Source organism: Hevea brasiliensis, chromosome 2 (genome assembly GCF_030052815.1).
Source record: "Hevea brasiliensis isolate MT/VB/25A 57/8 chromosome 2, ASM3005281v1, whole genome shotgun sequence".
Classification (NCBI taxonomy): domain Eukaryota; kingdom Viridiplantae; phylum Streptophyta; class Magnoliopsida; order Malpighiales; family Euphorbiaceae; genus Hevea; species Hevea brasiliensis.
The window spans coordinates 125,059,981-125,084,752 of NC_079494.1; the positions used below are offsets into that span (position 1 = coordinate 125,059,981).

Consider the following 24,772-nt stretch of genomic DNA (forward strand, 5'->3'; position numbering starts at 1 on the left):
ACCTTGTGAGTCACTCCATACTTTTTCAATAGAGTCTCAAATTGCTGGTTGCAGAAGTGACTTCTTCCATCGCTGATTATTGCTCGTGGTGTGCCAAATCTTGTGAATATATTCCTCTTCAGGAACCTTGTGACCACTCTAGCATCGTTAATTGGTGTGGCTATTGCTTCTACCCATTTTGACACATAATCAACACTAATGAAAATATACTTATTTCCATGGGAAGAGAGGAATGGGCCTACAAAGTCTATCCCCCATACATCAAATAATTCTACCTCAAAAATACCATGCAGTGGCATTTCATTCCTACTTAAAGTGTTACCTGTTCTTTGGCATTGATCACAAGCTAGGACAAAGGATCTCACATCTTTAAACAAATGTGGCTAGTAAAATCCTGCTTGCATGATCTTGGCTGCTGTTTTTGAGGTGCCAAAATGTCCTCCATATAGTGATGAATGGCAGTGACGAAGGATAATTTCCATATCTTCCCCTGGTATGCATCTTCTTATCAGCCCATCATTACATCTCTTGTACAGTAGAAGTTCCTCCCATGTGTAATATCTCACATCATGTAGGAATTTCTTCCTTTTCTGATAAGTCATGTTTGGAGGCAATACCCTGCATACAAGAAAATTAACAAAATCAGCATACCATGAAGTTTAGGAGAATGCTAGTATTTGCTCATAAGGAAATGAGTCATCAATTGGTAAATCCTCGAAGTCTTCTGTGTACTCCAATTTCAGCCTAGAAAGATGGACAACCACTACATTTTCGGATCCTTTTTATCCTTGATTTCAAGGTCAAATTTTTGCAGGAGTAGAATCCATCAAATTAGCCTTGGTTTTGCTTCCTTCTTGTTCAAAAGGTACCGGATGGTAGCATGATCTATGAAAACGATGACTTTTGACCCAATTAGGTAAGATCTGAATTTGTCCATTGCAAACACCACTGCTAAGAATTCCTTCTCTGTGGTAGCATAATTGATTTGCGCGTCATCGAGTGTCTTGCTTGTATAATAAATGGCATGGAGCTTTTTATCTTTTCTTTACCCGAGCACCGCTCTAACTACAAAGTCACTTGCATCACACATCACTTGAATGGTAGCTTCCAATCTGGTGGCTGCATTATTGGTGCTAAGATCAGGGCTTCTTTGATCCTGTTAAAAGAAATAAGGCAATTTTCATCAAAATGAAAGGGAACATCTTGACTTAACAGGTTGGTAAGTGGCTAAGCTATTTTGAAAAAATCTTTAATGAATCTTCTGTAGAACCCTGCTTTAATTGATGTTGGTGGTGGCATATTTTCAATGATCTCAATTTTTGCCTTATCAACCTCAATTCCTCTTTCTGATATCAAATGTCCCAACATTATACCTTCCCTTACCATGAAGTGGCATTTTTCCCAATTTAGGACTAGGTTTGATTCTTCACATCTTTGCAATACCTTAGATAAATTAGCTAAGCAATCTTTAAAAGTAGTTCCATAGATAGAGAAATCATCCATAAAAACTTCCATGATATTTTCAATATAATCAGAAAAAATAGCCATCATGCATCTTTGAAAGGCAGCAGGGGCATTACAAATACTAAAAGGCATTCTCCTATATGTAAATGTTCCATTAGGGCAAGTGACTGTGGTCTTTTCTTGGTCTTCTGGGTGAATAGGAATTTGAAAGAATCCCGAATACCCATCTAGATAACAGAAATAAGAGTGTTTTGCAAGCCTCTCTAACATTTGGTTAATAAAAGGGAGAGGAAAATGGTCTTTTCTGGTGGCACTGTTCAATTTCCTATAATCTATACACATTCGCCAACCAGTGACTACCCTAGTAAGGATCAGTTCATTGCTTGCATTTTGGATAACAATTGTCCTACCTTCTTAGGAACTACATGTACTGGACTAACCCATTTACTATCAGAAATTGGGTATATGATACCTGCATCTAATAGTTTCAAAATTTTCTTCTTGTCTACTTCTTTCATGTTTGGGTTAAGTCTTCTTTGGTGCTCGATAGTGGGTTTACTGTTTTCTTCCATGGGTATCCTATGCATGCAAATTGAGGGGTTGATCCCTTTCAGGTCTTCTATTTTATACCCTATGGCCCTGTTATGGATCCTAAGTTCTCTTAACAATTTTTCCTCTTCTAACTTAGACAGGCTAGCATTGATTATAATAGGATATTTAGAGTTTGAGTCCAGAAATGCGTACCTTAGTGAGGAGGGGAGAGATTTTAGTTCCATCTGTTTGGCATTTTGCTGGAGCTTGTCCTTGGGCTGTTCCTTCTTTAACTCTTCCATCTCGGAGGCTTGAGATAGGGGTAGGGGTGGATGAGCTGCTAGCTATTATGCATAGGCTGCTATTTCTATGTTTTCATTATTTGCTGTGTTACTGTGCACAATGCATGCTTCAAGAGGATCTTTAGGATATATCTTATGAAATTTCTGTTCAACTTATTTGTTAATTATGTCGACCTTGAAGCATTCATCAGGTTCAAATTTGTGTTTCATTGTGTCGAACAAGTTGAATTCCACTTCTTCTTCTCCAACCTTGAGGGTTAGTCACCCATTTTTTATGTCTATGATTGCTCCGGCGGTTGCCAAGAATGGTCTTCCCAAGATGATAGGGATTTGAACATCTTCTTCCGTTTCAAGGATAAAAAAGTCTACTGGAATGAAGAATTTGCCCACTTTGATGGGGATGTTCTCAAGTATGCCCATTGGATATTTAACTGATTGATTAGCTAATTGCAGTGAAATTGTCACGGGCTTCAGTTCTCCGATCTCCAACTTTTCGCATATTGATAGAGGCATTAAACTCACTTGCCCCAAGATCACAGAGGGCTTTGTCTATTTTCTTATTGCTAATGAGGTAGGGTATGGAGAAGCTTCCTGGATCTTTCAACTTTGAAGGCAGCTTGTTTTGCAATATGACACTGCATTCCTCTGTTAGAGGAACTGTCTCATAGTCTACCAGTTTTCTTTTCTTTGACAAAATTTCCTTAAGAAATTTAGCATAGGATGGCATCTGAGAGAGTGCTTTTGTGAAGGAAATGTTGATATAAAGTTTCTGTAAAACTTCTAAAAACTTCCCAAACTGCTTGTCCAATTTGACTTTTTGAAATCTCTGAGGAAAAGGTAGGGGAGGCTGGTATGGCTTTGTAACTTCTTTTTTTTTTGCTGCTTCCTCTTTCTGATCTTTTTTGGCTCCTTCCCTTTTCTCTGCTTGGCTTTCAGATTTTTCTGAGGTCTCCTCTGTTGGTTCTTCCTCTAATTATACTAGAGTTCTCCCACTCCTCAATGTAACTGCCTTACAATGCTCCCTTGGGTTCATCTCTGGTTGATTAGGTAGTTTACCAGTAGCCTTATTTGAAGAACTTGCTTGCTGAGTAATTTGATTTTCTAGCATCTTGTTATGGGTAGCAAGTTGGTCCATTCTGGAAGTCAGCTATTTAATCAATTCATTATGTTGTTATTGAGCTACTAGGAAACTTTTCATCATGGATTCCATGGTTATCTTCAGTTTAGGTTGCTGAGGTTGAGGAGGCGATGGTGGTTGTGCAAAGTTTTGGCCTCTGTTCTAAAATCCAGGAGGTGTTGGTGGTTTGTACCCCTGTTGCTTATTTATTGGCTGGTTCTACTGATTGGACCATGAGAAATTTGGGTGGTTCCTCCATCCATGGTTATAAATGTTTGAATATGGATTGTTGGGCTGCCTCTGATTGAAGTTTCCTCCATTATTCACATAGTTCATCTGTTCTGTAAAGGGTTCATTAAACCTATTATATTCTGAATATCCTCCTCCATAGCTATCCTCATGTTGACTATTCATCCCTACTGCATTGGCTTGCATTTTATCAAGCCTCCTTGTGAGCTTATCAAATTGGGCATTTATCATGCTTAGGGCGTCTACTTCCAGGACCCCTGCTGTTCTCCTTGCATTTCCTTTTTCATTGGACCACTCATAATTATGGTATGCAATCCTCTCTAAAAGTTTAAGTGCTTGTGTCACTATTTTCTCCATTAGGTCACCTTCTACAGCTGAATCAATTGTGCTCCTTGTAGAGGGTAGTAACCCATTATAGAAGTTTTGCACTAGTAGCCAATCCTCTATGCCATGGTGTGGACATTTCCTCTGCAGGTCTTTATATCTTTCCCATGCGTCATAGAGTGATTCACCTTCCTTTTGTCTGAAGGTGTTGAGCTCAAGTCTCAGCCTTACAGTCTTTGCAGGTGGGAAGTATCTTACTAGAAAAGCTTGTTAGAGGTTTTCCCATGTGGTGAATGTTCTAGCTAATTGAGAGAGTAAACACTTCCTTACTCTATCTCGAAGAGAGAATGATAATGTTCTGAGTCTTATGGCTTGATCAGAAATTCCATTCATCTTGAATGTGTCACATAAGGCAAGGAAGCACTAGAGGTGATAGTGTGAATCTTCTATTAGTGAACCTCCGAACTGGGTTTGCTAAATCATTTGAAGCCACGTTGGTTTAACTCAAAGTTGTTGTCTTCCACTGTGGGTCTGGTGACACTGAGCTGAAATCCTTGGGCAGATGGAGCCCCGTAGTCTCTCAAGAATCTTGGTCTGTCATTATTATCGGCCATGGTTGGAATTTCAAGATCTTCTTGATCGTGCTCTTAATGTTTCCTTTCCCTTCTGATGGCTCTTAGAGTTCTGTCTATCTCTGAATCATAGTCCAAAATTTCTTCTTCTGGCCTTATTCTGGTCATATACCAGATTGGGTACCTGAAAGAAAAGAAAAGAAATAAAACAAATCAATAAAATTAGATAATAAAGATAATTGCCTCAATCAACTAAATTGCCTATCGCTCGATATTACTAAAGCAAAAAATCCCCGGCAATGGCACCAAAAACTTGTTTACTGGTTTTACAACCACCACAAGTGCACAGATCGCTAACAAGTAATAAAGTGATGAGTAAAGTATCATTCACACGAGGATTTTGATTAGTAAATACCAATCTAAACAGTAATTTTGACTATTAGGCTATCGAACAATGAGGAAATGAAAGTTGTCTATATTAGACACTAAAATGATAAATTTAAAATGAAGTAATCTATTTTTTATCAATTCCGAAATTAAGATTTCATACTTGAATTTTACTATGGGTGTTATCTTGTTTATTTACTGGATTGAGAATTGTTTGCCTTAATGGAAATTAATCCTAAGGTATCCTAAGTCCTTTCTCAAGGCACCTAGGATGTATTCCAATTAACTTAAACCCGACTTTCGTAGCGATCAAATTAATTAAAATCCTTTAAGGTCTTTGACCAATTTTGAAACTCCACAAAGGTATCAGCCTATGTCTAGGTTAGAATTCCTAGGTTTAAAATCTTGATTTTCTAATATTAATCTTCACCTTTTAGTCCTTCAATTAATATCTATAATTATTACTAAGTGGGTACCAACACATAGCATGCATTAAGATCACAAGAAATTAAATCAAGGAACAAATCTCAAATCCAATAAATAAAACTTAACGTTCATCCATAATAATGATTACAAGCATTACTCTCCCAATTCCAGAATATGAAAACTACTCACTCATGGTGAGTTCAGCAAACATCATGATAAACAAAAATAAAGATAGTAAAAAGAAATTATCTAGAAGAAATAAAGCGATAAACATTCGTCTAAGGAAATGGAATGAAAGAACCGAAGAGGGTTTGCAGCTTTGATCTTGTGGAACTTCGGTTGGAAGACTCCTCTTGATACTGATATTCTTCTCCTCAAGTCGGCTGGTGAGACTTCAGAGGCGAATCCTCTTTGAAACTCCTAAAAAGTACTATCAAAAGATAAAAAAGATTATTCTCCTCCTCTCTCTTTTTGATGTTTTCTGCTTTTATTTATAATGGCTACTCTAAGGTTAGGTCATTTTGAGTCCAAAAAGCTTTAGGAGTCTGATTTGAATCAGAAAACAAGAGCGAGAATTATACAACTGGATGCCGCATAGTACGGGGCCGTGTAACTTACTGGAGCGAAATTGTTGAGTTATGCATTGGCACAGAGACTTACACGGGTTTGTGTTGGCTACACGGCTTGGTTACTCGGGCCGTGTACTTTTGTTCTCATAAAGTTCTTCAAGCTTGTGCCTGGCAAAGACTTACACGGTCTATGCCGATTACACGAGTCCAATTATATAACCCGTGTACTTTTGTTTCTCCATTGGCTCTCTGGCTTTCTTCTGGCAGAAGGTTACACGGGTCTGTGGCTTTGCTTACATGACCCGTGTACTTTGTATCAGCAGCAATTCTGAATCTTTTGATCCCTCCAAGCTTCCCTTTTCACTCCTATGCTCTGTGATTTCACTAAAATGCCTGAAATGATGCAGAAAACATGGAATTAAGATCTTGACAAATAAAAATTATAAAAACTAATGAAATCAACTACTATGCATGAGATTACTTATCTAAAGCCATGAGATAGTATACAATTGTGCTTAAAAATATCTATACAATTCAAGTGTATCGTTGATCTCGCTGGTAGAGGTTGAAACTAAGAGAGCTGAATAGGGGGATCAGCTCCCCATATATGTATGTGTGAGTACTTAACACGGGTGTGTGAGTGCTCCAGATTATCTTTGATGTGACTTGACTCAGTTTATATGACTTGTATGAAGATGATGCATTTCATTTCTAAGGATGCATTAGAATTAGATAGTTATAAAAATTATATGTAAAATCAATATTTACTCTCTAAGTTAAACGTTCACTCCTCTTCATCTTATTTTTTCAAGTTACAAGAGAGTTTTCTTTTCTTGGGTATTAACCTACCTTCTTCTTTGCAAATTCACTTGCCACTATTTTCATATTTTGTAATGTTAAATTTGAATTCTAGACCTTTGCATGTATAGGACCATAATATCTAGTTGGACTGTAATATTTATTAATTTGGGATTAGAATTTATAAACTTTATGTATGTGTAATTGAGTGGTTGGAAACCTATGATGGATAAGGGAGCTAAGCTGCCATTGATTTTATTTTGGATTGTGGATTATTGATGGGTGAGCTGAGCTCCCCAAATGTATTTTGTTGAGATTACAGGTCGGGTGAGTTAATATGGGCCAAATATGGGCTTGGTGTTTGGGTTGGAAGATAGTTGAGCTTACTATAGGCTTTGGGGGCCTTATGCTTACCCAAGTCCTAGTGCCGGTCCAACCCATAATTTGGGTCGTGACAAGATTGGTATCAGAGTTTAGGCTCTAGATTCATAGAAAGTATATATCTAGGGTTTTGAGAAGAGTCTAGTTAGGAGTCACATGCAGAGTATAAGGTCCATATTCGTCCTTACATTGTCATCCTTGCATCTAGTTTCTGCTTCATATACCTATGTGTGATTATGAGTTTGTAAAGATGTGTAGCATATTGTTTTAGATTTTTATGGGCTAATGTTGCTGAATTTCAAAAAAATGCGTAGAAGTAGAGGAGCAACCATAGCCCATAACAAGAAGTGCCGGATGAAGTGTTAGCACAGGATAAGACGCCTACCCCAAGGAGGCAGGGCAGGAGACCTAGAGCTGCTCAAGTAGAAGAGCAGCAACACTCAGTTCAGGAACAGTCTTTTGTGGCCCAGGATCCTCTGGATCCAATGGCAGCTACCTTAGCCAGCTTGCAGAGGACCATCGATATGATGGTACAATATATGGTCTGCCCTCCACAACAGCAGCAGCCCACTACCCTGAGAGTGGAACCCTACAAATAGAAAATTAATTTCAAGAAGTTAGTGCCTAGTATCTATGATGTGACTGATGATGCCTATATATTTTTAGATTCCTACAAATAGGCAAGGGTGGAGCTATAGTTAACTGATAAGAGATTAATCAAGTGTGTGTAGCATATATTGGGGCCCATGTCAATGCAGTGGATGACAGACTATGTACTACCTCGCATTGAAGGATTATCATGGATGCAATTTGTAGAATTGTTCATCAATAGATTTGCGCCAAAAACCTTTAGAGATCAAAAGCAGTGGGCCTTTAAGGCCTTAAGACAGAATAGCAGATCTGTAGATGAGTATGCTTCATAATTCTTGGAGCTAAGTAGGTATGCCCCTACAACCATGGCTACAGAGAGCATGAAAATAAAAAGGTTTTTAAAGGGGATAGATAGAAAGTTTGCAAACCTGGCCATAGTGTCTGATCAGCCTTTTGACGTAGTGGTGGATTGAGCTAGACAAATTGAAATTAGTTACATGGGAGATGAGGGAAGCAAAGCAAAGAAAAATCAAACTGAAAGGTTGTCTGGTATGCCACAGACGAGCAAAAGGATCAGAGGTAGTAAGAAAGCAGGCCACAAACATAGAGCCAGGGGATTTAGACCAGGGTATGGCTCTAGCAGTGGTCAGAGTTCAGGCTATAGCAGCTCAGGTTCTGGTTCGGCATCTTCTTTGGCGCTATGCACACAATGTGGCAGAATTCACTCAGGGACTTATTTGATGAGCTCTGGTAGATGCTTTAGATGTGGCCAGCAGGGTCACTTTGCCAGGGAATGCCCCATGTTCAGTGAGCACCTAATGGGGTCACAGGGTTCTATTGCAAATATTCCCTGATAGTCACACCTTAGCACTTCTAGCATGGCAGGTAGCCAGTTCAGCTGCCAATAGGGCTGAGGTCAGGGAGGACACAGTTTTAGTGGAAGATCAGGAGGCAGGAGTCAGTGTCAGGGTTCTACAGTGTAAGGTAGAGGTTAAGCTCATGTTTTCATCCTAACACACCAGGATGTCCAGGCTTAAAATGCAGTTATGGCAGATATTCTTCTGATCTGTTCTTTTGAGGCACATGTCTTAATAGATTCGGGTGCCCTGCATTCGTTTGTTTTCCCTGTGTTTGCTCTGAGGTTGGGTAGGAACCCCATAGCTTTAGAATGCCCATTGTCTGCAACTACCCCTCTTAGTGACAATATAGAGGTAGACATAGTTTTTCCTGGTAGCCCAGTGGTAGTGGATGGAAAGATCCTCCCGACAGATTTGGTTCATTTGCCAGTGATAGATTTTGATGTGATCTTGGGAATGGATTGATTGTCAACTCATTATGCTATCCATGATTGTAGAAATAAAAAGGTGTATTTTCATATACCTGGAATAAAAGAGTTTAGCTTTGATGGTGATAAAAGCATGGCACCATACAACCTAGTGACCGTACAATCTAGTGTCAGCTATTAGCGCTAGAAAGATGTTGAGGCATGGATGTCAAGGTTATTTGGCACTAGTAAGGGACACATCTGCAGAAGTTATAAGTATGCAAGATGTTCTTGTTGTTAGGGAATTCATGGATGTGTTTCTTGAGGAGCTTCCAGGGTTACCACCAGAGAGGAAAATAAAGTTTTGTATAGATATTATGCCATGTACTAACCCCATCTCTATGCCACCTTACCAGATGGCACCGACAGAGTTAAAGGAACTGAAGGAGCAACTATAAGAGCTTCTAGATAAGGGTTTTATCTGGCCAAGTATTTCACCTTGGGGTGCTCCTATTCTGTTTGTGAGAAGAAGGATGGATCTTTGAGGTTGTGCATTAATTATAGACAATTGAATAAAGTGATTGTTAAGAATAAATATCCACTTCCTCAGATTGATGACCTATTTGACCAACTACAAGGAGAGAGGTACTTTCCTAAAATAGACCTACAGTCTGGTTATCATCAGCTGAGAATTCGAAGTGAGGATGTGCCAAAGACAACGTTTAAGACAGGGTATGGTCATTATAAGTTTCTGGTGATGTCTTTTGGAATCATTAATGCAATGGCAACTGTAGTCTTTGCATTAAAGATTGGGAGACATTATCTATATGGCGAAGTGTGTGATATACACTGACCACAAGAGCTTGAAGTATATTTTCCAGCTAAGGGACTTAAATCTAAGGCAAAGGAGATGGATGGAGCTTCTGAAGGACTATGACTGCACCATCCAATACCATCCTGGAAAGGCGAATGTAGTGGCAAATGCTTTGAGTAGGAAGTCTTCAGGTAGCTTGGTGCACATATTTACTAAAAGGAGACCATTGATCCAGGAGTTGCATGGGTTGCTGGATTAGGGACTGATCTTGGATATCTCTGATGAAGATGCATTATTGACACATTTTAGAGTGAGGCCAGACCTGTGGGACAGAATTAGAGTTTCCCAACACAGATACTCGCAACTAATGAGAATTGTAGAAATGGTATGGCAATGAGAGGATTGTGAATTTGGGTTTGGTGCAGATGGTGATCTTATGCAAGGCTCCAAGATTTGTGTGCCAGATGTGGATAACCTTAGAGCTGAAATCATGCAAGAGGCGCATTGCACACCCTATAATGTCCATCTAGGCTCCACCAAGATGTACCATGATGTGAAGGATAGAAACTGGTGGAATGGTATAAAGAGAGACATAGCGGACTTTGTGTCCAAGTGCTTGACTTATCAGAAGGTAAAGTTTGAACACCAGAGGCCATCAGGGAAGCTACAGAGACTCCCTATTCCTTAATGGAAGTGGAAAATGATTACAATGGATTTTGTAGCTGGATTACCTCGTACCACATATAGATATGATTCAATATAGGTGATAGTGGATCATTTAAACAAACCAACTCATTTCTTGTCTATGCGAACCACCTACTCTGTTGCCCAGTATGCCAAGCTGTATATTCATGAGATAGTCAGATTACATGGAGTTCTTATTTCCATAATATCTGATAGGGGGCCCCAGTTCACTTCTCAGTTTTGGAAAAAGCTGCAAGAGGCACTTGGCACACAGTTAAATTTTAGTATCGCCTTCCATCCTCAGATAGATGGACAATCCAAAAGGATAATTCAGACCTTGGAAGACATGCTTTGTATGTATGTCCTAGATTTTAGAGGTTAATGGGATGACCAGCTACCTTTGGTGGAGTTTGCCTACAATAACAGCTATCATTCCAGTATCGCTGCACCTTACGAGGCACTGTATGGCAGAAGGTGTAGATCTCCCTTATGTTGGATAGAAGTGGGTGTGACGAATGTGCATGACTTAGATCTGGTGTAGTAAACCTCAGAGATGGTTCCTAGGATCAGGAAACGTTTAAAAACTGCCTTTAGCAGGCAGAAGAGTTATGCAGATCCTAGGCAAAGGGCTGTAGAGTTTGTAGTGGGTGATTATGTATTCCTGAAGGTCTCTCCGATGAAATTAGTTAAAAGATTCGGGAAGACTGGCAAGTTAGCACCCCGATACATAGGGCCTTTTGAGATTACTGATAGAGTTGGAGTAGTGGCCTATTGGTTAGAGTTACCACCTAGCCTTTCTCATGTCCACCCTATATTCCACATCTCCATGCTTAGCAAATACATACCTGATCTTTCCCATATGCTGCAACCGGATACAGTGAAGCTGAATGAAGACTTGACCTTCGAAGAGCAACCAATAGCCATAGTGGACTACCAGATGAGACAGCTTAGGTCAAAATAGATCTCTATGGTTAAGGTTTTGTGGAGGAGCCAGTCAGTGGAAGAATGCACCAGGGAATCAGAACAAGACATGCGTAGCAAGTGCCCCTATCCGTTCAATATGTAATTTTGTTCTTTTATTCTGCCTTGTGTAAAAATTCAAGGATGAATTTTCTGTAAGAAGGGAAGAGTGTAATACCCTCAATTTTTAAAATACTTATTTTATATGTAAATATTAATATTTTATTATACAAAAATTTAGGGAATTTATTTGGAATTTTTCAAATTTTATAAATCGGGTTTGATTTTTCAAAGTCAATAAACTTTGTTAATTTTTAAAAATTAATTTAAAAACCACTTGGTAAAACTAAAAATATATTTAGACTTCACAAATTTTTCTGAGTCTTCTGAAATTTTTAGAATTTTTGGGTCTCGTTTTTTGTCCCAAGGTAGAGAAAAAATTTAGATTTTTGGTATTTTGAATTGGACCGGATCGGATCGGTTGAATCAGATCGGCCCTCTCCCTTTTTCTTTTCCCTCCCGCCACGCGACAGCCCATCCTCCTTCTTCCCTTCGATTCTCTCTCCTCCCTCCTCCTTGCCGACTGCCACCTCCTCTCCCTTCCCTAGCCCATCGGCGACCTCTCAGTACCCTTCCTTGCCATCGGGCATCGCTAGAGTGGCCGAAAAATGCGCACAAAGACGCCTCCATGCGCACTCACGACGCTTCACTTTCCTGGACAAAATTTCGCTGATCCGGCCACTAATCGGATCGGGTCTTGTCCCAAACACCTTCTACTCTTCAAGAGCTTTCCGTAGACACCAAGATCAAAATTTTCATTAGATAGATTGTCCAATTTTTTCCTAAAAAGTTTTAGCATATTTTGACTTTTGGGTTAAATTTCTTTAAAACCGGAAACCCCATAAGAAATCTGAGAGTACTGGCGTGCTCTACACGACGAGAGCTTGGCGAGAATATAAATTTTAAAATTTTTTGACACTAAATTTCGGTGGGTCGCACGGGCTTCACTGATTTTTTGAGCTTTAAACGAGCTTAATTAATTCCGTAAATATTTTTTTCTAACTTCTGGTGTTGTGGGCTTCGCATAGGCACCTTCGTTTTGAGGAAATTCGACAGTTGCTTGGGTCTATAATTTCAGGCTAGACAGATAGGTTGCTGGAAATACTTTAAAATCGGGTCGAGGTTATAGGCTACCTCACCATTTTTAGACGCCCCAGACGCGTCCCAAGCATCGAATTAGATTAAATCCCGAAACTAACTTTTTGCCAAAAACTATCCAAATGAGCTTAAAAATTCTAAAATTTGTGATTATTGACTGATTTGGAGGGCCCAGGAGGGGCCATATGTTATTGATGAGTTGTGGCTGTGAGAAATTGAGATTTAGAAGTTTTATTTAGACCTTTTTGCAGATTGGATAGGTTCTAGGTGCAGAGGAAACTCTACCGAATTTACGGCATAAAAATAGGGCATCTTTGTTTCTTAAAGGTCTTGTTTTAAAAATTATGTACTGTTAAATTTGTTATAAACATTATTTTAGGTGAGCCGGGTCAACTTTCCTCCTCTGCCCAGCCACCGCAGTGACTTTCTACAAGTTTGTGAGTATATATTGAATTTATTTATAAATTCAATATTATTATATTTTTTGGCATGCTTATACATCACTTATATATATATATATATATATATATATATATATGTAGTTAAATATTAAGCATGCCCTATTTTATAATTATACTTGATGATATTGTTTTGGTTGTTGTGTTTTGATAATCTGGAGCTGTGTGTGTGAGTTAGTGTGTATGTGGTGTATATGGATATGGATAGGATGGGTAGACGCGGCTAGAGCTTGACTTGCTAAGACCCGATCCTTATTATGGATAAGTCGGGGTAGGGGGATCAGCTCCCCATATATGTATATGTGAGTATAGACTTGACACAGGTGTGTGAGTGCTCCTGATTATTTTTGATGTGACTTGACTCAGTTTGTATGACTTGTATAAAGATGATGCATTTCATTTATAAGGATGCATTAGAATTAGATTGTTATAGAAATTGTATGTAAAATCAATATTTACTCTTTGAGTCGAACGCTCACTCATGTTCTCTTATTTTTTCAGGTTACAAGAGAGTTTTCTTTTGTTGGGTATTAACCTGCCTTCTTCTTCACAAGTTCACTTGCCACTATTTTCTTATTTTGTAATGTTAAATTTGAATTCCAGGTCTCCGCATGTGTAGGACCATAATATCTACTTGGACTGTAATATTTATTAATTTGGGATTAGAATTTATAAACTTTATGTATGTGTAATTGCGTGGTTGGATACCTATGATGGATGAGAGAGCTGAGCTCCCATTGATTTTATTTGGATTGTAGATGATTGATGGGTGAGCTGAGCTCCCCAAATGTATTTTGTTGAGATTACAGGTTGGGTGAGCTAATAGCTCCCCATTGGATGGTCTATATTATGGCCAAACTTTGTCCGGTTGTTTTCTTGAAATTGGGCCAAATATAGGCTTAGTGTTTGGGTTGGAAGATAGTTGGGCTTACTATGGGCTTTAGGGGCCTTATGCTAACCTTAGTCCTAATGTCGGTCTGGCCCATAATTTGGGTCATGACATCTATGCCCTTTCTCCACCTTAGGCCGAAACCTTTTTCCCTCTGTGGGACTGTAATGGGCAGGAGCCCCTCAACAATGGGCAAAGCCAAATCCCTAGCAATTGGTAAAGCCTCTCTCTGCAATGGGTGACAGCCTAACTCCATGAGCTGAAAGCCAAATAACATTTTCCACCATTCTCCTATTTATAATGTTAATTCCATCAATCATAATCTGATTAGGAGTCTCACTCAATTTAGAAATAATACTAAAATAAGAGTTCTACTCTATATAGAAATTATTTCTCTATCCTATTGAAGAATATTTCTCCCACTCAAATTAGGAAAAAGGTCTTTTTAAATCCTACTAGGATTTTGAGTCATAATTCTAACAATCTCCACGTTGACTCAAAATCCATCAACCATTACATATATGAAATTCTTGGGTGTCATCAAATCATCAAATCTCCATGCTTGAGCTTGAATCCTTCAAATCTCTATTCTTCAATCTTCATCTTAGATGTAACTTACTTCTTTCTTCAAAAAATCTTTGTGCCATCAATCTTTTTGATTTTGCATCAAAAGCTCCACTTCAATTTTAACTCTCCACCACTACCATTGTTGCATATTCGACTTTCTACATGTTGTAGCAGCTCTACCTTCAACCAAACTCACCAAGATCATCCTCATGTTTTAATACCAATTTGTTATGCACCCCGAAAGTGTGTAAATTGTAAAGAAATAAAGCAAACACATAAAACACCAATATTTACGTGATTTACTCTCTCAACGTAGGGCTACATTTACGGACATACCATCTTCCATTATCATCAATAATAAATCATTATTGCAAGCTCAAAATTATACTAGCTATAAATCTAATTACACCCAAGATAACCCATACTACATCAAATTACTTATAGTAAAAATAATAGTCCCTTCCACTCTTTTCTAGACATAACTCAATATATTTACTATTACAACACTACACCACAAAAGGGTTTCATCAACTATATGGACAAGAGCCCTTTCATCAATAGACAAAAATTCCTTTCTCTTAATTTCTATGCCCTTTCTCCACCTTAGGCCGAAACCTTTTTCCCTCTATGGGACTGCAATGGGCAGAAGCCCCTCAGCAATGGGCAAAGCCAAATCCTCAGCAATTGGCAAAGTCTCTCTCTGCAATGGGCGACAGCCTCACTCTATGAGCTGAAAGCCAAATAACCTTTTTCACCATTTTCCTATTTATAATGTTAATTCCATCAATCCTAATATAATTATGAGTCCCACTTAATTTAGGAATAATATTAAAATAAGAGTTCTACTCTATATAGGAAATATTTCTTTATCCTATTAAGGAATATTTCTCTCACTCAAATTATGAAAAAGGTCTCTCCAAATCCCACTAAGATTTTGAGTTATAATTCTAACACGACTATTAACAACTCGGGATATCATTGATGCATTACATCCAGAGGCTTGTCTAGATAGAAAAAGAAGGGAGGGGTAGAGCTCAAATGGTTTCTCAGTTTCTTATAGTCGGAAGGGGTGGCGAAAGCTAGGTGGGCGACTCTTGTACCTTTGAGTTGTCCTGTTCTCACAAAACCAACTGCTAAAACACATATCCTAGAGCTAAAAATCAAAGGGGTAATAAAACAAGCACAACTCATCCTAACCACTGAAAGAGTAAACCCAATACAAATAAAATCTAATAATCTCTTGCTAATAACATACTACATCTATCAACAAAAACACACTAAAAAACAATATACACCTTGACCCTTCGATGGAGAGGGAAACCCATACTGAGCTTGGGAAAGTCCTTCCCCTACCCATCCGTAGCCAATTGGTAAAGAAGAAAGCTTTAATCTTAGAGAAAAAACCAAAACATTAAGCTTGTTTTTAGAATCCTAAATAGATTTCTATTTTAAGGTTTAGGGATTATGGAATTCACATATTTACCTTGGTTAACTTGCTAACTATGGTTATTTTATTATTTTTTAAAATCACAAGTAATAAACGGGATTCACACAAATACAATTAAAAATATCTCCTATCATGTCACCTCAAATTAGGTACATTCTCTTAATTTTAATTTTAAATTTGAATAAAATTTTACCTATTTTAAAAAAATGTGAACAATTATCTAAAATTGAAAAAATTAGATTAAAATGCTTAAAAATGACAAATTCTTGGATTTTTGTCGTGGCATAACCTTTATTTCCTAATCTATGACGCGTCTACTGATCTGTTGTTGTGACTATGGCTTTGGTCATGGTCATACCACCGATTTTCTAGACGGCTCTATATTAATTACATGTCTGAATTCATTATTTTTTCTGAGACTATGTGCGAAGTGAGTGTGTTAAAAAAAAAAAAAAAAAAACATGCTGATCAAAGATGTCTTTCTCATTGAAAAATTTATTTATATGCGACAATTGTGAAGAGACGGCCCATGACTATATCCAATTGTGTGATCGACAGATAGCGATAGAGATTTGAATAAGCAAATTAACGGCCCATGACTATTAATGGTTGAACTTAGGCCCAAATACTATGCCACATGACTATATCCACGGCACCGGTCCATTTCATATACATTTGTTGGGCTTTTGGTTATAGCTTTTCTAGATCTGCGTAGAATGGCCATAGTCGGCTCAAATTAGCATTCTATTATTACTATATATTTTGTGCGAAAATTAAAATAAATTCCAAAGCAATTTTGTTTATGATGACCACTTCTCTTGGAGCCATGCATCATCTTATGTATATAAATAAGATTCAAGAGTCTAAATGAATCAAAGCATTTCTTAACAAATTTAATATATAAATAAAATCTGAAATGGAGCGAATATATCAGGATTTGGAGTATTCTACTTGCGCATGACATTTACAAGAGTGCATAATAAAAGGCACAGGCCCCGGGGAGATGCAATCTTTTTAAAAAAGAGAAGTTGGGACGTTAAAAAGACGGTGAAAAGGCCCCTCGACTGGGCTGGGCGCTCAGACATCTTCTTTCAAGACTGAAGCCGAGCCCTGAGAGAGCAGGCAACGCACAATAAATAAGCGCCGTGAAAAAACAGAACAATATATGCACAATAAATTTCTCTCTTCACGTGCCCATGTTCAGCGTGTCATGTGACCCTCTTTCTCTGTATTGAGCTTCGTAGTGGCAGTAGACAGAGAGAAACCAAGAGCATGACTCGCTCAGGAAACGGGTCATCCTCTTCCATGCCTCCACTTCTTCTTCCTCATTAATCATTCATTTCCTTTGTTTGAGCGAGTGTTGACTTTTATCGCAATTCGCAATTCGCAATTCGTCTCTCTTTTTAATCCTTTCAGAGATGCTTCATTACTTGTAGAGCAACTCCTTTTTATCCTCTCTCTCTTTACTTGTTTCAATACTCGCACTTACACTCCATCTGTATATGTAAACGGCAATCAGAAACAAGTGATGGGCTGCTTTCAGTCGAAAACCACCCATTTAGCTTCTCCCGACCAAGAGCCCCTTCCCCCTCAAGAAGCCAAAGCAGATCTCGCTAATGGAGTTACTGACCATGACCATGACCATGACCATGACCATGACCAAGACCTAGACCAAGTCCCACCCTTCAGAGAGTTCGCCTTGGCGGAACTGCGAGTCGCCACCAACGGATTTAGCAGCGATTTCATAGTCTCTGAGAGTGGAGACAAGGCTCCCAATGTGGTCTACAGAGGGAAGCTCAACGGCAATCGCCTTGTCGCCATCAAGCGCTTCTCCAGGGTCTCCTGGCCGGACCCTCACCAGTTTGTGGTAATGTCTTTTTTTTTTTCATAAATTATTTTTCTTAAAATATATAAATATCGTAATTTCTGTGTGCACCCCTCTCTGTCTCTCCATAGATGGAGGCTTCTGGAGTTGGCAAAGTTCGGCATAAGAGATTGGTCAACTTAATTGGGTGTTGCGCCGAGGGAGATGAGCGCTTATTGGTGGCCGAGTACATGCCTAACGATACCCTTTCTAAGCATCTCTTTCACTGTAGGGTTTCTTTTTTCTTTTTTTTTTCCCCCCTTTTCCTTTGCTTTGCGGAATCTATTACTCGGTTAAAGCATATTCATCACAGGGGAAAAACAACCATTGCCATGGGAAATGCGCGTCAGAGTTGCTTACTTTATTGCTCAAATACTCGATCATTGCAATGCCCAAAACCGTAAACTTTATCATGATTTGAATGCCTACAGAGTCCTTTTTGATGAGGTATTACATTTTAAACACACCCACACGGCACACTCTATTTTTCTCTATTGCATAATTTCTCTTTTCTTAATTTGTGAAGCACGATTGAATCTGTTTGGTCCATGCCTTTTTGATGGTCTCTAGCTAAATTTAACCATAAACTCAGATGCATTAGTCAATACAAAAATATAATATGTTGCTGAGTTGAGTAATAGTTGAAACTGATAATAGTGTCACTTAAATTCCTTTTAATGACAGAATGGTGATCCTCGATTATCTAGTTTTGGTCTGATGAAGAATAGTCGAGATGGGAAAAGCTACAGCACAAACTTGGCTTATACTCCCCCAGAATTTTTGCGGACAGGTGCATCCATTTCATTTCCATATATTTCAATGGATTGTTTTAGTGTACATATAATTTTTTTGTATTACATCAGTTTTAATGGAAAAGAATATTACGATTTCTTTTTATTTATTTATTTATTTTCAAAAGGCAAACATGGAAGAGAGATTTTGATGAAGATTTGAAGTGAGGCACTGCTGATCACCCAAAATATGCAAAAGAGAAAATAGGTGCTCAACCAAGAATCTGGGCAGGCAGATTAACCCTAAAATTAACCTATCAGTTTAAAATCCTTGAGATGTTAACCATCTGTAGTACATAAATTCTTGATTTTGATTCTCTGGCTGTCTGTTACATGATGAAATGTGCATGTTGTTTCATGGGCTCCTTAAGTATAGGACTACATGAAACATGTAGTGAGTGAACAGTTATGTCAACATATCTAATTTATATAAAATAAGTATTGAATGCTGACACTAGCAGGATGTAACATCAGAAATATAGTATGGTTCCTGGTAGATATGGTTACAATCATATAAAGAGATTGAGATTGGGTACTTACATCAACATGTATGATTTAGATGCTCAAATTTTGCAGGTAGGGTCATCCCTGAGAGTGTGATCTACAGTTATGGAACTATCCTGCTGGACCTCTTGAGTGGGAAGCATATCCCTCCAAGCCATGTATGCTTTGTTATATCATGTATCATAATTTTTTTCTATTTTCAATATTTTGACGCAAGTTGTTTCTGCAAATGGTATCCTGAGATCTTTATCTCTTAGGCCTTTCTAACTAATTTTGTTGTGTACTGTATTGTCAAATATGAGATAAGTTGACTTCATTCACTTAAATGTCTTCTACTGCTGAAAGTTTGTGGCTCCTGGTTATTGCTAATTTATGATGACCTTAGTTTTTTTGACTTTAATTTGTGTAGTGTTGGTTTAGAACTTTTAATGACCCTGTCAGATAATTGTTTTTTCTCAGGCGTTGGACTTGATAAGGGGGAAGAATTTATTGTTATTAATGGATTCATCCTTGGAAGGACAATATGCAAATGAAGATGCGACTGAATTGGTGGAGCTAGCCTCCAGATGTCTACAGTATGAGGCTAAAGATCGACCTGATATTGAGTTTCTTCTCTCAGCAGTTTCACCCCTTCAGAAGCAGAAAGAGGTGAACTTTTAAAATGCCTTTTGACTTCCTGAAAGCTTAATCATATTGCTGTTCATTATGAGATGCATTGTGCATGCATCATGACACTGCTCAGGTATATGTCCAAATTGGTCTCTCTAGGTTGCATCACACGTGCTAATGGGTCTATCAAGAACTCCTGTGGTGTTGCCAACCATGCTTTCCCTGCTTGGAAAGGCTTGTGTGAGAATGGATCTTACTGCAGTGCATGATATCTTGCTTAAAACAGGCTATAAAGATGAAGAAGGTGCAGAAAATGAGGTGGGTTTACTGGTGCTATTTCATTTTCTATCTATTGCTTCATAATTTGGCCCTAGTTGAGTAAAAGAAACAGGAAGAAGCATAGACATAAGGCCAAATGCTATCATGAACTAATTTCCTGCAAATGTGGTTCTCTAAAGTTGTCTTTTCAAGAGTGGACTCAACAAGTGCAAGATATGCTGAATACAAAAAAATTTGGTGACATTGCTTTCAGAGACAAGGATTTTAAAAATGCTGTTGATTATTATACAAAGGTATGTGAATTCTTATAATGAACTTGTTTAAATAGTCATGGGATGTTATAATTTTGTATGTGTGGATCTGTGTGTGTACAGATTAGAGCCTATGATGCAGGAAGTCTCATCCATTGATACTCTTTTTTACATGCATGTAATGTATGCTTTTGTGTGGGAAAGAAATCTTTAATGGCTATTTTTTCAACTGTTTAAAACTTGTGATAAGTATTGTTGTTCAGAGAGAGTGAGACTCTTTAAAACGAAAATTCAGGATTAAAATTTTAAAAGTTGATAGAATAACGTTTTCTGCATCATTTTAATACTATAAAATTTCATCTTTCGACGCTTTAATGATGTTTTAATTAATTTTCTTAAGATGATATTTAAATAACTTCTTATACAATAAAATGACAATGTATGAAATCAAATGATTTGTTAATAATGTTTTATTCTTAGAAAAAATTTTCGTGTTTTGTATGCTTTATTTTTCTCTTTAATAAAAATATGGTGAAATAAAATTTTTTTTTTTCTTGAGGTTGGAAAAGAAATGGAAATTACTGATATGATACCTGCCCATTAGGAAAAAAGGACGTGTTGCAAGTATGATTTTTTGTATAAAATAATTTTGATAAATTTCTTAAATTTTTGGACCCCTTTTTAACCACACTGGTGCACCTACTTTTGAAGTTGTTGGCTTGGATTTCACCATTTTGGCCTATCAACCCATTTACAATGTATTATTATAGTTCACTTTGACAGCTTTTGTGCATTGATGTTTTTTGTATTAATTTTATTAGGTGAAAGTTTGAAGCCTAAAATTTTCTGACACTTATTTCTATCTTTAGTTTCTTGTTTTTTAAGAGCATGCCTATCTGAAGTCTCAATTACATTCTAGCTCAGGTCTACACTCATCCCAAAGAAAAAAAGAGAAATAACACCCTCACTAGTATCTGTATAATTGCAAGAGTAAACTTATAGCCAAAGATATGGCTGCCAAAAGGATGAAAACCATTTACCCTAGGTTGTAAAACCTTTTGCCCTAGGTTGTAAAACCTTTTGTCAGGGAACAGATAGCTTGGATTCATAAACCATTGAGATTTGTTTCCTTAATGTTTCACTTCTTTTTTTGGTCTAGTCATTTTAATGTTATATGACCTTCGTCCTTTTGAAAGAAGATTTATTTATCAAGCGAACATAGATGATGCATAAGACAGTAGTTGAAATCTTTTTAAAGGCTTAGGTTAGGATTTTTGGTTTTGGCATCTAAAAATAGGATGAGCCTCAATTTTAGCTTGGCGTCTTTTTATTGAACAAGATTCTGCAAGCCATTTGGATTGTTTTGCTATTATATTTTTCTTCTGGTGTTACTGCTTTTCCAATAAAATTTGTTGTGAAGGATATGTTTTTCATTATTCTAGTCATGTGAATCTTGATAAAAACAGCAAGCCTTTGTGCTTTATGCATTGGTACCTCCTCATATATATATTTTTTAAAGAGAGGTAACTTTTTGTTACTTCACTGTAAAACTTAGTTTTAATTTTGGTGCCTTTGTTTAGGCAGTATGTATTTATGCTCATTGTCTTAAATTACCATAAATTTATGTTTTTAGTTGTATCATCTTTCCAAATACAGTTGGTATCGATGATGTCTGTTCCCTCGGGTACTGTTTTTGTGAGGCGAGCCCTATCATATTTGATGATTGGCCAAGCAGAACTTGCCTTGAGAGATGCCATGCAGGCTCAGGTGTGCTTGCCTGAGTGGCCGACTGCATTCTACATGCAAGCTCTTGCACTCTCTAAGCTTGGAATGGAATCTGATGCTCAGGACATGCTTAACGATGGAGCTTCCTTTGAGGCAAAGAAGCAGAGCAGCTGGCGCATTTGAATTAGCTTTGTGGGCGCTGAACGTACAAATCAAGTTTGTCATCTCCCTGTGATTGGCTATGACAAAGACGTGAGTAGGAGCAAATTTCATATGCTGTGAGGGTTATTTTGGTAAAATGCCCCCCAAAAGTAGAAAGCAATTAGTGAGAAATAAGTTGGGCAACAAGCTAACTAATTATACCAACTAGCTGTTGACTTTTATTTGGGCTGTTGTTTATTCTACTCTGATAATATTATGAGGCGGTTTTACCCAAATTGGCCGTTTGAATAGAATTATGCATCAAAGAGCCAGACAACTTTCGGGAGATTGGAAAAACTCAGGTAGCTGTGCAGGAAATGGTGGTTCTTTTTTATTTTTATTTTTAATGTGAAATGATTGCTTGAAATTCAGTCCATTTTTTTTCCTTGTAATTTTTCTTGTTTGTCAATTGAAGTGGAAGACCTTATAGCGAATAACGACTTACATCCAAGCATGCGTTAATCGACCCATAGAAATTCCTTCACATGATAATTTAAAAATTTTAATGATAATAAAGAAAGCCGAGCATGTGTAGACGGATATTTTGATGGCCTCTTTCCTATTTCGCTAAGGATCTCCTTTTTTAAGTATTTCATTACGGATCCTTTCAAGATGAATCAGATGTATACATCTTCGTTCCCTCTCACTTTATCAGGGCGGGGTTAGAAAATTGCAGATAAAAAAATCATATTTTAGTTCAAAAGAAAAATATTATGTAAACTATCTGAAAAAAAATAATGTATACAAATTTTAATAATAATAATAATAATAAATAATGTATACAAATTTTAATAATAATAATAATAATAAAGTAAAAAAATTATAAAATAATAAATTATCATTAAAATTTTAAATTTGTAATTATTCTTTATATGAAATTATTATTATAAATAATATCCCAAAAAAAAAATCTTACCATACGCTTATACGATTCGCCTCTTTCTACTGATGCTCGAATTATGTAATCAAATCGACCATTGATTTAGTTGATTACCAATTCAGAATCGCAATAGACATTTAAATTGATCACTTCAAGAGATTTTGCTAACCTTAGTCCATTTATCATCGTATCATATTCTCCTACATTATTAAAAGCGGAGATTTCTATCCGTTACCAAGTAATAAAGCATATTGGCCAGTTCCGTCCATGTTAGAATGGTTTTAGGTTTTAGGATTTGAGACTTTAGAGTTTGGTGTTTGGGATTTCAGGGTTCAGGATTCAAAATTTAGGGATTTTTAGAGTTTAGGATTTTTTAGGATTAGAATTTTAAGGTTTTAGGATTTTTTGGGGTTTGAGATTTAGAATTTAGGGTATTAGGGTTTAAGGTTTTACGATTTTAGGGTTTAACGTTTAGAATTTTAGGGTTTAGGATTTTTTTAGGATTTAGGGTTTAGAATTTAAAAATTAAGGTTTAAGGTTTAGGGTTTTAGGATTCGCAAGTATCAAGTTAGACAGTAACTTTGACTACTTAGACTATCAAATATGATGAGAGATTTAAATTAAACTTATTTAAACTAACTAAAGATGTTGAGAGTAACAGAAGGCAAATCAAATAACTTAAACTTAAAAAGCAATTTATGAAAATAATTTTAGAATTAGGATTTCACACCTCAACTTTATTATGGACTTAACTTTATTTATTCAATAAATTGAGAATTATTATTTTGATGGAAATTAATCCTAAGATATCCCAAGTCATTTCTCAAGATATCTAAACTATATTTTAATTAACCTGAGCTTTACTTTCGTGATGATCAAACTTAATTAAAATCCTTTAAGCTCTTTGATTAATTATAGAACCCCATAGAGATTTCAGCCTATCTTTAGGTTAGATTTTCTAGGTTCAAAATCCTGATTTTCAATACTAACCTTTATCTTTCAGTTTCTTTATTAGTATCTTATATCATAATTAGATGGGTACTAACACATACAATACAATAAGAACATAGAAGATTGAATCCAATAACAAAACTCAAATTCATTAAATAACTTTAATATAGATCCATAACAGAATTTGAGAGTGCTACTTTCCTAATCTTAGAATCAAACAAACTACTCACTCATGGTGAGTTTAATGAACATAATGAAATTAAAATAGAAGAACATAAAACAATGTGAAGAAATAAAATAAAGGAAGCCAGAACAAGAATCTGTAGTCTTGAACTTTTTAAACTTCAGCTGAGAATCCTTTTCCTTGAGCTTCGATGCAGACTCTTTCCAAATTACTTAAAAAACTAGGGTTTAAAGTAAAATGAGCTCTCTTGGTCGTTTTTGCCTTCTATTATTGTTTCAGAGTCTCAAAAGCCTTAGAAGTTTGTTCAAAACGAGTGCAGCAGAATCCAAGTTAAATTAGAAGTCTTTTTTGGTGCAAGGTACACAGCCTGTGTGGCACTAGGCTGCCTGACCTGTGTAAGTCTCTGGACCACTTTGCATTTCTTATTTTAGGGAGGACAATAAGTTATACGAGGTCAAATACACGGCCCGTGTACTTGAGTCCTTCCAAGCTTTTTCAGGTTCTCTTGGTCAGAAGGTTACACAGCTTATGCTCTTGCTTTAGACAACTCGTGTAACTTTGTCCAGCGTTTTTTTCTAACT

At 37.1% G+C, this 24,772-nt stretch overlaps 1 protein-coding gene and 1 non-coding gene across 2 annotated transcripts; both read left to right on the forward strand.

The window, feature by feature from the left end:
• Positions 1-4,108: 4,108 nt before the first annotated feature.
• Positions 4,109-4,215, forward strand: LOC131178046 (small nucleolar RNA R71). The gene has a single exon (XR_009147177.1). It is a non-coding gene; the product is annotated as a small nucleolar RNA R71 (small nucleolar RNA).
• Positions 4,216-17,109: 12,894 nt separating this feature from the next.
• On the forward strand, positions 17,110-22,568 carry LOC110647929 (serine/threonine-protein kinase BSK2). The gene is made up of 9 exons (XM_021801977.2): positions 17,110-17,819; positions 17,909-18,044; positions 18,130-18,263; positions 18,501-18,606; positions 19,184-19,269; positions 19,571-19,759; positions 19,880-20,038; positions 20,179-20,292; positions 21,907-22,568. Exons 1-9 carry the CDS (start codon positions 17,481-17,483, stop codon positions 22,156-22,158), a joined length of 1,515 nt encoding a protein of 504 aa, XP_021657669.2. The 5' UTR covers positions 17,110-17,480; the 3' UTR covers positions 22,159-22,568.
• Positions 22,569-24,772: the final 2,204 nt, after the last annotated feature.